The sequence below is a fragment of the Clavelina lepadiformis genome, chromosome 5 (assembly GCF_947623445.1).
Source record: "Clavelina lepadiformis chromosome 5, kaClaLepa1.1, whole genome shotgun sequence".
Classification (NCBI taxonomy): Eukaryota; Metazoa; Chordata; class Ascidiacea; order Aplousobranchia; family Clavelinidae; genus Clavelina; species Clavelina lepadiformis.
The window spans coordinates 5,916,820-5,930,687 of NC_135244.1; the positions used below are offsets into that span (position 1 = coordinate 5,916,820).

Below are 13,868 nucleotides of genomic sequence, written 5' to 3' on the forward strand. Positions count from 1 at the left end.
AAATTCATTTTTGGTCGAAAACTGTCGTTGACAATACCCTAGGCTATTTATTTTTCCTTCTACATATTGTCATTATACCGTATTTTTGAGACTTCTTTAAAGACACTCGTAACGCAGGCATGGTGACCAGCAAAAACACGTTTCAATTTAATGTCCGAAATTAATAATTAACCTCAAGTTATGTGTTTACATAGACTGGTAGTGTCTAGGGCAGTTTCTACAAATGTCATTGAAGGTAATTTGTCCTTGGGCTTTAGTGCCTAACTCATTGTGTGATGGTTTACCACATGTAAAATGACGTCATATTTACTCGTGGAGTTACAAGAATTGGAAGAAGTTTTGAAAACTTCAGCAATAGTGAATACCATTTGGCACCATCTTTGATAGTTTTACCTGCAAACAATTAAAATAGCAGATTAAGTGATGAGATGAAATTAAGTGATTTTCGTTTCAGATTTGAATAAGATGACAGATGATTCCATTATTCGATACAGATGTACAGTAACATAAATGCCGTCACACACAAAAAAGAAAATACCAGTATAGGCTCAGTCGGGAGTGCTGTCAAAATTATTTGACCTCATGTGTATTTATTTTTTTATTCCATGTAATAACAACCAAACCCATCGCAAATTTTCTTTTAACTTACCCTTTCTCTTCATACATGCGTCATGCGACGCAATGAAAAAAGCGCTTTATGAGAAAATTACCATCAGGAGTTGGATATCATTGCTGCTCCATTAAAGCAGTGGTTCTCAAACTGTGGTACGCGTACCACTAGTGGTACGCGAGAGCTTTTTAAGTGGTACCGCGTACCGCTGAACATGATTTTCGATGTGCTGTGAGTAATGTGTTGCCCCGGATAGACAAGCTTGTGCAGAAGAAACAGTTGCTTCTATCAAATTAAATTGTGTTTTCTTGCTATTCATTGGTGTTATGGTATAGTAATAACGGTAATAACTAATAAATACCGGTACATTTGAGTAAAATAAGTCATTCAGGAGCCAGGTGGTACGCAGTGTAGCAAAAAAAACGAATGAGTGGTACGCGATCGCAAAAAGTTTGAGAAACACTGTATTAAAGCCTGCATATAAAAGTAAGCTATTTCAGCCTACTTGGTTAAAAGATTGTTCAGTTAAGCCGAAACGCCCGCAATTCAGACTCCCAAAGCTATACGCGGTATTGTCAATAACAATTAAATTATTCTACTTACTTATGTCAATATACGCTATTAGTTTCTAGGTGTGCGCTTTTGACTTCAAGCCAGGTTGACTTTATGACAATTCGGGTGTAACACTGCTAGGCCTATATACTTTGGAAATATGAATTTGTAAAGAAATTAATACACAGTTATATAGGATATGATCTATGACTCTTGAAAGTGAATATAAACGTCCGATCTGGGCAATCAGGCTTTGTGATTGTATCTAAGCTCCAGTTTTAGTATCTCAACAAGTGGACCGTGGACGTTCTGGACAACATTAAAATCTTAATTCTATATGCAATCCACTGCTTGTTTCATAGCTTGATTTATCTTTACCAAAATAACATACATAAGTATAAAACGATTTTGATGAAATTGTTTTAAACCATGATCATTCGCCATATCAGCCAACAGCAAGTAGGATGTCAGGTCAAAACAAACTGTAGTTTTAACAGATAACGGATATATTTCTGACAACTCAAATGTGCGGTAAATCGAACATAAACTACATAAGTTAAATTATTATATAAGCTATACGATTAGGCTAATACAACATTTAGTAAGTAGGAAATCCTTAAACGGTGGAAACGCGCTGCCTCATGCCATTATACAGAGCTACCGAGTTATAGGCCTCAATAATACCAACCCGCCAGAAAAACATACGTCGCTCAGTAGTTATAAGTAGGGCCCGCAAAAGTCAATAAAGTCAAAAAATTTTAAGGACCTCGTCTGACCACGAATCAAAGAATAAAGTTGTTTTCAGCACCTAGGGGATTGTTTCTAAGAAGTTTATAGGTCAAAATAAAGTCAAAATTTACAATAAAGTCAAAATTTTCAATAAAGTCAAAATTTGTCAAAATATGGCTTTTTACAAAGTTTTTGTGTTTCTTGAGAGTAATTCTTGTAAAAATCCTCGTGGAAGCATTGTAAATCAGGAACTGCGACACAATTAAACCATATTAACCCATAAAAGCAGGAAATAAGTCACAATGCCCACTTGGATCAGCAGTAACTTTTATCGCAAATTGTCCATTGTTTATTCATTGTTACGTATTTAAATAACTCTTACAAAACACTTCCTCTTCATAAACGTGGTCTTTTCGAAGATCAACAGTTTGGATTTTAGGAATAGCCTACTGACATTCTGTAATACAAAAATGCCTAAGCAAGCTAAATCGTCTTCAGCAAAAGTTAGACAGATTTGTCGAGATTTTTCTGATGAATTTAATGCAACTCCCGGGGGTGATTTAAGGTGCAATTTTTGCGAGGTTATAGTGAAGTGCGATAAAAAGTATTTTGTTGAAGGCCACAGGAAAAGTAAACACCATCAAGCTGGATTGGAGCAACAACAAGCATTCCCTGTTTAATTTGCTGTTTATTAGAATTTACCATGCGGAGAAAATCGAGGCAAAGTGCCCTTTTCACAAGGACAAAATAAAACAACCTACCTAAATCTATCGCCAAAGAACACGACGCACTTTTTATAATCAATATAACACCTTGACTTTTCGACAAAATATTACGTTTGGGTCTGAAATCGACAAAATATTATGTTTGGGTAACTGGAGAAAGAACTGTGGCCTCTACAAATAAGCAATTTCGTTAGGTCAAAATAAAGTCAAAATTTGATAAAAATAAAGTCAAAAAAAAATTTTTTTAGGTCAAAATAAAAATGGCCCTAGTTATAAGCCAAATATGGATCTAGTGCAGAAGTACACAATCACAGGATAGGCTTGCATTTGTATACTAGACCCCAGCTACTGAAATTATGACGTCATTTGGTGGTGCACTTCTGAACTCCCAAATATAATGGACTTGTAACGGTTGGTGATGTTTGTATATAGTTGTACTTGTAGTTGAACTAGTGATCACAACATCAGGTTACGAATTAGAGCACACGGTTTATGGTGAGTTTTGGGGAAATGTTAATGAGTCCCAAAACGTGGTGAATACTTTTAACATCAAAAAAGTCTAATTGTCCAAGCTGGTAAGTTATCAGTAGGGCAACCAGTTTTTTGACCTAAAAATTATAAATTTTGACCTTAAAATTTGCAAATTTTGACCTCATTTTGACCTAAAAAGTATATATTTTGACCTTATTTTGACCTAAAAAGTTTACATTTTGACCTTATTTTGACCTAAAAAGTTTAAATTTTGACCTCATTTTGAAAAACGCTATACTGATAGTCTCTACACTGTCTACAGCAACTTTCTAATCTAAAACTGCATTTAAAAATGACAAAATGCTTTTCTAGTGTTGACTTTTTTTTCGTATCTGCGTATTAAGATTGACAACTTGCAGTTTCAAATGCAATGACGTCACATCGTGACGTCACCAAACGTGCTGAAAAGCCTTCCCTCTCTTTGTGGCTTTGGTTCTAAGTAAAATTTGCGGGATTGGAATTGTTTGCGGTACAAGAAAAGAGAAAAACGGAAGAAAAATATTACAAAATGGTTACAAAATTACAAGTTTAATAGATTTTGAACTAAAAAAAAACCTAAAGAAACAATTTGACCGTATTTTGACCTAACGTAACATTTTGACTTTATCTGACCTAATAACTTCTATACCACACGTCGTACAAAGCTGAAATTTGTTTTGTGCTTGTTTCATAGCATTCTGAGCAGGTAAAAAAAAATTGACCATATTGACTTTTGGTTGCCCTAGTTATCAGTGATAACATAACTTATCACCTGATAACAATAATAGACAGTGCTTAGTGGTCACTGCAATTTAAGTGTTTTTATGTTTGACTGCTTGTGTAAGCCCGACCGCTAACACAATTGATGTAAATTTGAATTCTGCTCGATTGTTGCTGACAGCTGTCTAATTTGCTCGACGTAAAAAGTTCAAATGTTGATAATGATATAACTTGATGATATTGTTTCTTCATTGATAAAACAAATTGATGTACAATATTACCTTGAAACAGCAAATTAGCAACAATGGTTGGACTGAGTTTTAGCAGAATGAATAATAGGGCGTATAAGATTATAATATATGGCCTAGCCTTGCTAGCGTTCTACTTATTGACTAATAAAAAATACGTCACAAAGAAATAAACAGCACAAGCTTGATACGGAACTATCGACACGTTTAAGTAGTTGATGCCATGTAAGTAGTAAAACACAACTGCTGGAATTACATAATTTTTTATTATTATCGTTATGTTTTTTTTTATTTACTAACCAACGATATAAAGAGTATCGTATCGTATATTCTTTATATCGTTGATGTCACAGACTGATTATCGTTCAACTTATAGTGCCCGCTTGTCGCTACAGCTATAGTAATTGGTACCACAAAAGATAAGTTACTTCTACAGAACACTTCATAAACGCAAAACTGCTTACAACTTTTGAAGTATGAGTTGACTGCATCTTTTTCGTTGTAACTTGCTAGCGGCAGGCGAGGACCTCATCTGGTGACCCTAAGTTGAAATGCACACGCAGCCTGATGCTGATAAATGGACACAATCGTCTGCTGTTCCTGTATCTTTCTCATTCACTCCTGACGCTGATCACCGAAACATGTTAGCGGTCCTCAAAGACTCTCCCGTAATAGTTGATTCAGCTCGTGAGGGATCGACAGAGTCAACACTGCTGGTGACGCCTCCTCCTCACAAGGGGAGGAGATAGCCTAGGGCCCCGCCTGTCGCTACATCTATAATTGGTTCCACAAATAATAAGTTACTTTCACAGAATACTTTATAATATAAACGCACAACTGTTTACAACCTGAGAGGTTTTAGCTGGTCACATCTCTTTGATTGTAACTATTTGTAGCAGGCGAGGGGCCACTTTTGCTGCAAATTCAACTCAGGACAACCCAACCAACTAACGATTAAATCCAGGACATTTCAGTCAGTTTGAAATTTAAATATACAGTATGAAATTTAAAGTTGACTGGGTGCGGAACGTTTAGAGCGCCGTGCCTGCAATAAAGTGAACCTTTGTTCGACCCAATCGCGCTATTGGGTAAGGTAATAATGACAGTCGCACATATTCTGTGGTCCTTGTGTCTGGTGACACAGTTCCAATTCCATGCGGTGAGGAATCAAAAAATACTAAGCCAACTCCTACCACTACTTCAACACAAACAAATTCAAATTTATGTAAAAATTAATGTTATTAAGACGAGTTTTGTCCCAACCTTATGTTATCAACCAACCTTGTGTCAATGGAAGTCTGGACAAAAACTAACTCAAGCGACGACAAATCATTATCAAATTTTAGTGATTCAATGATTTTACCCCTTCCGAGTGGTTTTAGGTTATGATTTCATGATAAGAAACCATTTCTAAAAAACGGGAATTCCCTAAGTACCGACTGTGGGTACCATTGATTCATAAGTTATGTAATTGTAAACGTGCGTTTTCGGTTGGTACCACAATTTTGCTTGCGTTATGGTACATAGGCCTACTACTACTAGTATGATAATCTTTATCTTCGGACTGAGGAAAGTATTTGCATGACTAAAACGCGGCGATGATTTCGCATCGCTCGCGCTCTGGTTACTGGTTATCGAACTAGCCTTTGTGCAGGTTCCGATTGTTGCACGTTTTTTGTTTGTTTTATGATTGTTCATGTCGTAATGCTGTGATACCTATCAGGGCGGTATGTACACGAAAAGAATTGGCGCTTTGGGAAATTTTTTCCTATCACGAGCTTTTATAACTTGATTCGAGTCATTTTGGACTTTGACTCAAGCCATTTAGAACGCTTGACTTAAGTCAAGTCACGGTATGGTATGATAATAATTTTTATCTTCGGGCTGAGGAAAGTATTTGCATGACTTGAACACGGCAATGATTCTTCGATTGGTCGAGCCCAGGCTACCGAGCTAGCCTTTACACAATTTTTGATGTTGTCTAGATGTTTTCATATTTATTGCAACACAATGTAGATTAAAACACAATCATCCCATTGTTAAAGTTAAGCTGTTATGGTTCTACTAAGCTTATGCCCAGCTAGGATATGATAAGGTGATAGCACATAAAGCTGTACAATAAGGTCTATTGATTTAGTAGAACCTAAAGGATAAAAAAGAGAATGAGAAAAATCTGTTTTTTTTTCTAGTAGACGCAGAGCTCCCCTAAGACCCATTTCGTTTTGGCCCTGCAACCAGGTTTTGACCCTGAGGTTTCATGTAAAAAATCTTACTTTCTTTTGCCTTTCATTAAAAATCGTTGATAGATGTTGCTGTTTGAATGCAAAGTAATGGCATGTGCAATTTGTTCTACAAAGTACCAACTGTGTACATCTATCAGTCTAGAACAAGAGATCTTTACAGCAATACTTTTTTCGTACGCAGAAACTTTCGAAAGAGGAAGCTATTTGGAAATTTTTTCATCAAACGATGAAAGAAGTTGTGAAAATTTTTGTTTCATGAAAAAGTACATTCTTTTCTGTCCTAGAACTTGGAGCAACAAATTAAGCGCAGTGCGAAAAACAAAAGCTTTGCTCTACCAAATAAAAATTGATTGTGACAATCAAAAGATTGTCTATGGGCAAGTTGATGCAAGAGTAAAATAACTTTTGCATTCACTTTACTTGCTTTTAGTGAATTATGCTTTTAGAAAGTCCATTTTTATATTAACGGTATTATTAAATGTCAACAGTCGATTTATTTGCAAAAATAATGGGTCTGTAATAATTGAGCACGTCATGGTGGAAGTGATTATTTCACCTTAAGTAGGTCAAGTAACCCGCTTTTAAAGATTGGTAGTTAGGTTAAGGAATGGATGTGAAAAAAGTTGATTTTAGCTATTTAGGGTTCAGTTGAAGATGGATTTGGCTTAGGTTTAGGTTACCATGTTATAACATTGAAGTAAGGTTAACAAGAAACTGTAAAAACATCGCTTCGGACGATTTTTTCCGTGAAATAATGAGAACCCGAGGTACTTAATCTTGTTATTTCTCAGAGGGACTAGAAATGTTATCCCTAATATACGCATCTGCTATAGGCTATGTGAGTCTATTAGTTTTTTAAGATTCTATTGTTATTGAGCATTACTGTGAAATTCTAAAATTGATTTATATATACCCAATGTATTCATGAATGCAGTTGGTGAGTATTCATTAGAGATGGGCCAACACAAACCCAAACCGAATAGATTCGCCGAATATTTCCGCTGTGGGAAATTCGGGCAAACACGAATACTAACAATGGAAAATTCGGATATTATACTACATAAAAATTTATCCACTTTAGTATGGAATAATGATCTATTTTCTTGGCTAAGCTAAACTAGAGTCCACATTTCCTACCGGAAATCATTTATTTTAGGATTTTGCTTTTCAAATCGCCATTTAATCATTCATTTTTTTGTGATTACGTCATGATACAAGCAAGATTTGGCAACTTTTTGTTAGAATTTTATCATTTGGTGCTGACACGAATAGATTCGGGATTCAATCGGGTCGACCTTCAAGATATTTGGATTTGCACGAACCCAAATAATCGTCCTTGCGGCACATCCCTAGTAATCAAATTCATTTTAGAAGAATGTATTTGTATTCGCGATAAGTGGAAGTATTCACATTCAAATACTTTCTTGCTGTATTCACCCCAAGCCTGCTATGCACTGTATTCTCATTTGTAGTAAGAAGAATATATATATGAATAAGGTATATTTTTGGAAATTATGTTTGAAACATTGAAATTGAACTTCACAATACCAATATTTTAATTATGTTATATTAAGTACAATTTCTGTTTTTATAACTAAATCTCGTTACCCAAGTCTTTGGTTGTATCCTATTTAGTCATTATAAAATATAAAGTGTATAATAGACTATCCAGCATGGCTGGATTGGTTGATTTCAGGAATGAGGATGAAGTAAAAGAATATCTGAAAAACACAGAAGTGGAATTTATGTTTGGTTGCCACAAAGAGAAGCAAGAAGACAGCTGTTATAGACTTGGCGAATTTCTGGACACAATTAGGAAAGATTTTCCTCAGGCAGCTACCGTATTCAAAGACTGTTGTGATACATTTCAAAATGCATCTTGCTGTTTCAAAGCAGGGCAATACCACAGTTTAGGTAAAGGAAAATTGGTTAAAAGCCAACTGGAGGCATTTAAATGCTTCTACACAGGCTGCCAGCAAAAGAACTACACAGATCAAGGGAAAAATGACCGCATTGCTGCCTCTTGCACCAGTGTTGGCTTAATGTTGTCTCAAGCGGAGGAAAAACGTCAGCCGTTATTGAATTACTTGGAAATTAATAAAGCTCACAGTCTCAACAACCCAGCATCCACTCATGTCATTAAAGTTTTTGAGAGAGCATGTGGGCTGAATGACAAATTTGGGTGCTACTTGTTAAGCCAGATCTACATGGAAGAATCAGCACTAGATTCTATTAAGCATGATTATAAACTTGCAGCTCATTATGCTGAGAAGGCATGTGATTTGGGTGAAGCAAAAGCTTGTCACAACTTGAGCATCATGCATAAAAGAGGAGATGGTGTTGACAAAAGTTCAGAAAAAGCAAAAGAGTTTGCTGAAAAACGTGATAGACTAACTTCGGGAGCTTTATCAATACGTTTTGGTGATGAATAACGCCTAGCAAATTATTGTACCATCATTTAATTGTAATTGATTTATGGCACATGTGACACATTTTATGGTATTTTTTATAACAATTTACGCTTTACTTAATTAAAATAAGACTGATGTTTTAAATACAGGGTGCGGCAGAAAAACCTACCACATTTCAAACTAGGAAAAAGAGACAAAATTTATAAGCAATCAAAACATTTATAGTCTCATCTCAAAGTGAAAAGGTTACCATTTGATGTATTTATGTTTTAAAGATTACATCCTGGCGCCCCTCGAGGCCTTCCAGGTGGCTTTCGCTTTAGTGCTGAACCCGTAGCTCTGAAATTTTTTACCATTAGCATTACAGATTTTCGATTGGGACCAGGATCGTTACGGTTTAGTTTGAAATGAGTCTTAAAATTTCTTAGCGTTCGAGTCACAGATTCCTCATTTCTAACGAAATCTTCCACAATAAATCCACGGTGTTTGCCAGTCCAGGCCATTTTACATACGGATACAAAATTTAAAAAATTTGCACAAAACATTATTTACTTATAAAAACTAAAACCTCAAACACAAATGGTAAGTCCTTTGCTGCAAAATTTCAATTCAACCTCCTGTCAGACTGCTACAGCTTTGGTACAGTAACAATTTGAAATGTGGTAGGTTTTTCTGCCGCACCCTGTATGTATATATTTTCCGGATGCGAGCATAGAAGTTAGGATTTATCCCATTTGTGTTGGTGAAGGCAATGGAACTTGTTAATGTTTAAAATCGTGTATTTTGTAGATCATTTTGAAACTAAGACTGATAATGCAATGAAAATTATTTCCTTTTCAAAGGGCAAATTTTCTCTCTTACACTATGGCATTGGTAGTATTTGCAGGTAAATTATTTAGAAAAATAGTATTTAAGGTATTCTAATTATCAATGATATGTTAATGGATTTGCTAATTGTAGTTGGTTATTTGTATCAGTATGTTTAAAAATGGTAAGTGATTTAATTGATGACCCACTTTTAAGCATAAATCAACTTGTGAACTCACCATAACAACTGCGTTTAGTAATTATAGTAGGTTGATGTGATTATTTTCACAGAATATTTATCACTGCACAGGAGAAAGTTTTATCATGACTTGAACTTAACAACTATTTTTCATTGTTTTTGTCTTGGTAATAGAGTTCGTCTGTGCACATTTTTTATATGATCAGAACCATCTGAACTGCAGCAAGCATCATTAATGCTTTTCACACGGGCATGACACTGACAGCGTTATTATTACTCTCAATTTTCCAGGCTTTAACTTAAGCACAAGCTTCCAAAAAAATTAAGAACGTTATTTACTTTATATGCAGAAATTCTAAATTAAGCATCACAAAAAATATGGAACGAGAGAAAATGCATGACAAATGTGGATTACATACATTGATACATTATGAGCACAGAAACTTAGACACTTAGCAGACACAGACACTTTTTTATTCTTTTCTTACACATCTTAACCCAATTCTAACTTATATCAAAGAAAACTTACATATCTTGGAGCAGTATTTCACCACAATGACCACCCCATTTCGGATAAAAACCTAGGGGTTGAAAAGCACTACCCTAACTTGACCTAATCTGTATACAACAGACATATTTTATTTGCAGAGCATTGCAGTAGATGTCTTTTTCAACAAAACCTGCCAGTGATATGTCGAACGATATCAACCACACAACTATGTTTTGGAAGACTAAAGAAGTTTGTTATGACCTGTTGTATAAGCTTAACATTAACTTATTCCTAATTAAACGCTTGTTTATCTTTGACCAACTGAACTGAGCTGTTTTTAGGGGTGATCTGAAAAAAGAACGTGGGCTAAACAAAGGTTATGGTCCAATGGTAGATACACCAGATTGGTCTTATGCAGGTAATGTGAAAACGATTGTTGTGTAGGCTGTAGCCTATGCAGTATAATATAGATGCGATAAATAACACTAAGAAATACTCGCAGGAAAAATCTTATGACTACTTAACGCTAAAAACTTTCATTTTATTTTCGGCTCTTCAAAATAATTAAAAACGGAAGCATCTTCCTCTCTACCATGTTGTAATTCACTGATTTCTTTGCAAATAACCTTAGTTGCTTTTAGATGGAAGACCGGCACCACCTGGTGTGAGAGCCACAGCAAGAAGGGAAATTCAGAAACAGATTTGTGTGAGTACATATTCCACATCTTGATTAATGCAGCCTGTGTTTGACCAAAAGTCTGTTTACTTTCACAGAGACGCATCATTGAACTTAATAGTGACATAAACAGGGCAACAAACAAAGTGTCATCAAGAAAAAGACTATTTGTAAAACATGTTGGAATGTACAAAGAAAACCGCTTTAAGGAAAGGAGTGAAAAGTAAAAAGGGTTTCAAACAAGCCATTCAAACAATAGCAATGTTCTTATGATTTGATGTTGGTCTTTTGACATAGAGGATGGTGTCACCATTTTGTGTACAATTTAAAAAATTAAAATTTTTATTACATGGCAAATGGAATTGATAAATGGTGAAAAGATTGCAGAAAAAAGGAATAAAATCATGTACTATAAAGTACTACTTAACTTGACAAAAATAAATAAGTGAATGCAGGGCCATGGGCTCATCACTATCGTCAGAAGTCACAGTCAATGTCTAAGAGCTCTCTTTCACGCTCCTTGGAAGAAACCCACCGAGAAGAAATCTTTTCATGGATTTGAAATCTTCTGATGCATTGTGGAGATCGGAGTTCTTCCTGGCTTAGGTCCTTGGGCACAAGAACATAACAAAACATCACTTCTTTTGAAACAGTTGTTGCAAGACGCAGGAGACCGGACAAACTGGCCCATGTAAATTTTCTTTCTTCTGCACCATTAAAGGCATGTGCCTACAAACAAAACAAAAAAGTAAAACACTAAATCTAAATACAGTTCATCATATCAAAGTCACATCAATTAGAAAGTCTTGGATTCTATGCTCAAATACCAATTTACCTGCAATGTTTGGGAATTTACTGTTTGTATAACGACAACATAGCTTGCATGGTAAAATGGTGGCCCTTTTTTGTATAATATTAAGTCAGCACCATATCGAATGCCATCCTTAGGAACCCAACCCTTGCTGCGGAAGTGGTGATAAACAGCATAAGTAACAGGAAACCGTACATTCAACTCACAAAAAGCTTTCCATTGCCTAAGAATATTGTGAAATAAATATCAATTTAAGAAACAGTATTTAACCAAATTTAAATACAGTAAATGTCGCTTAATAGAGCACACTCGGGAATGAAAAAACCTGCTCTAATACACGATTTCTCTATTAAATGATGAGAGTCTTATCCACAACAACAGTGGCTAAACATAACAAAAGTTACACGAGTTTCAATATTAGGGCGTTTTATTCTCATTTACTGTTTAGGTAAGAACTGGCCAGTTTCTGATTGTTCATCACATTTGGTTATGTGATGAATAATAATCATGCTTTGACAGCATAAACCACTCATTGAGCTCAACTTGTGTTGCCACATGTCCAGCTGCTTTGATAAGCGGTGAGTTTGTAAGAGGTAAAGAATCTTTCATCCTGTATCACCGAAAACTGTTTTAATAAAAGGTTTGCTCTATTAAGACGGATTTACTGCATCACCAATAACATTTCTGATGAAATGATCACACAAAGCTGCAAGGGAGAGAAGCATGCAAAATGAGAAGTGATAGCCATACATGTTGTGTGATGTACCGTAATATATCCATGTTTTCGTCACCATCTTTTATAAACAAACAGCCGAGTGCAAATGATAAAAAGAAACTTTCTTCACAGCTTAAATAAAGAATAGGATTTTGATATAGCTGCAGCTTTAAATCTGATTCAATTTTGTCAGAGTTCAGCTTAATATCACAGGTTTTGTCAATAGTTTCTTTGTCTTGATTTTCTTGATCTTGTTGCTCTGGTGTGGTTACAAATTTCATAACAGTTGAACAACTAGCAACTTCACTTTGTTGACCTTGAAACTCTGCAACATCTTGCGAGCTTTCATGTGGTTCAACAAATTTTCCAAAATAACCCTGAAGAAATGTATAAAACTGTAAAACAATTTGAAAATAAAAAATTCGAAGTGATTATTTCAACGTATGTAGGTCACACAGCCTGTTGTTAAAGATAGGCTGATAGGTCAGGATAGAAAAAAGTTGAGTTTAGCTATTTAAGGTTTTATTAGAGTTAAATTTAGTTTAGAAGATACATTTAGGTTAGGTTAACAAGAAAAGATATTTTTCGATGAAATAGCGGCAGCCTAAACATAACTACCTATATTGCATATTTTGTTTACCTACCTACTAATTATTGCTGAGTTATCATACAGCATGCTCACGCTAACAATAGTATAAAATGACAGAACCGAAATGTTGGTATGCAAGGAAATGACAATGATTTTCATACCAATAGTTTTACTCTTAATATGATCGTATATTTGTTTCTTGTTATATGTGAGTGTAACAACGATATTTCATGTAACTTAACACAGTTGCTTTTTAACACAAAACACAAACCTGTGAGTTTATACTTTTAGCGTCTCCATACTTTTCCACAACGATGTGATTCCCCTTGAGAATGCCATTATAATAGGACAATGATGCAGGTGATGGTAGCTCTTCTGTAATGCTGGCTATAGGAATGGGAAATGGGGAGGAAATGGTCTCTTTTCCTCGATGTTTTTTCTTTTGAGGCGGTTTGAAAGTGGCCATTTCATCAAACTTATTGTAAATAATTCAACAACATTGGAATTAACATGGGAAGTATTTGTTTACAACTTACACGTGAGTGATGCTTTCCAATACTTCCGATATGCATGAGTGAATTAACCCTTTAGTGGAAATCATATAAAAAATTTATAAACAAACGTGTTTTCTACTGAAATTTAAACAACAAATTAATAAAATAATACCAAAAAAAACTTATTAAAAAAAATTAAAAACTTCCGCAATGTTAGGAACAACTTTCAGAAAATCTTAATTTAACAGTAGCTTCTGTTTTTAAAAACGGTTATCCTTATTTTGGTGGCGCGTTGACAATGGAAGTGCTTGCTTACTTAAAAGAAATTGTATGAATTTA

The 13,868-nt window shown here is 35.0% G+C and overlaps 3 protein-coding genes across 3 annotated transcripts; 2 read left to right on the forward strand and 1 right to left on the reverse strand.

The window, feature by feature from the left end:
- Positions 1–1,066: 1,066 nt before the first annotated feature.
- LOC143458813 (cytochrome c oxidase assembly factor 7B-like) lies at positions 1,067–9,538 on the forward strand. Its single transcript, XM_076955687.1, has 2 exons — positions 1,067–4,319; positions 4,608–9,538. Exon 2 carries the CDS (start codon positions 8,011–8,013, stop codon positions 8,767–8,769), a length of 759 nt encoding a protein of 252 aa, XP_076811802.1. The 5' UTR covers positions 1,067–4,319; positions 4,608–8,010; the 3' UTR covers positions 8,770–9,538.
- Positions 9,457–11,277, forward strand: LOC143458816 (large ribosomal subunit protein mL52-like). The gene is made up of 5 exons (XM_076955690.1): positions 9,457–9,634; positions 10,403–10,493; positions 10,586–10,662; positions 10,886–10,950; positions 11,019–11,277. The coding sequence occupies exons 1-5, from the start codon at positions 9,613–9,615 to the stop codon at positions 11,145–11,147; spliced, it is 384 nt and encodes a 127-aa protein (XP_076811805.1). The 5' UTR covers positions 9,457–9,612; the 3' UTR covers positions 11,148–11,277.
- LOC143458812 (tRNA-splicing endonuclease subunit Sen2-like) lies at positions 10,765–13,593 on the reverse strand. Its single transcript, XM_076955686.1, has 4 exons — positions 13,307–13,593; positions 12,498–12,823; positions 11,756–11,954; positions 10,765–11,649 (listed from the first exon to the last, which is right to left on the reverse strand). Exons 1-4 carry the CDS (start codon positions 13,499–13,501, stop codon positions 11,398–11,400), a joined length of 972 nt encoding a protein of 323 aa, XP_076811801.1. The 5' UTR covers positions 13,502–13,593; the 3' UTR covers positions 10,765–11,397.
- Between the last annotated feature and the right edge of the window lie 275 nt (positions 13,594–13,868).

Excerpts from the sequence above, each read along its gene's own strand:
- LOC143458812 (XM_076955686.1), bottom strand. The coding sequence starts at position 13,501 with ATGGCCACTTTCAAACCGCCTCAAAAGAAAAAACATCGAGGAAAAGAG. Across the intron at positions 12,824-13,306 it reads CTAAAAGTATAAACTCACAG|GGTTATTTTGGAAAATTTGT; the intron begins GTTTGTGTTTTG and ends ACATTTCTTCAG. Across the intron at positions 11,955-12,497 it reads GAAAACATGGATATATTACG|GCAATGGAAAGCTTTTTGTG; the intron begins GTACATCACACA and ends CAATATTCTTAG.
- LOC143458816 (XM_076955690.1), top strand. The coding sequence starts at position 9,613 with ATGGCATTGGTAGTATTTGCAG. Across the intron at positions 10,494-10,585 it reads TGTTTTGGAAGACTAAAGAA|GGGTGATCTGAAAAAAGAAC; the intron begins GTTTGTTATGAC and ends AGCTGTTTTTAG. Across the intron at positions 10,663-10,885 it reads ACCAGATTGGTCTTATGCAG|ATGGAAGACCGGCACCACCT; the intron begins GTAATGTGAAAA and ends AGTTGCTTTTAG.
- LOC143458813 (XM_076955687.1), top strand. The coding sequence starts at position 8,011 with ATGGCTGGATTGGTTGATTTCAGGAATGAGGATGAAGTAAAAGAATAT.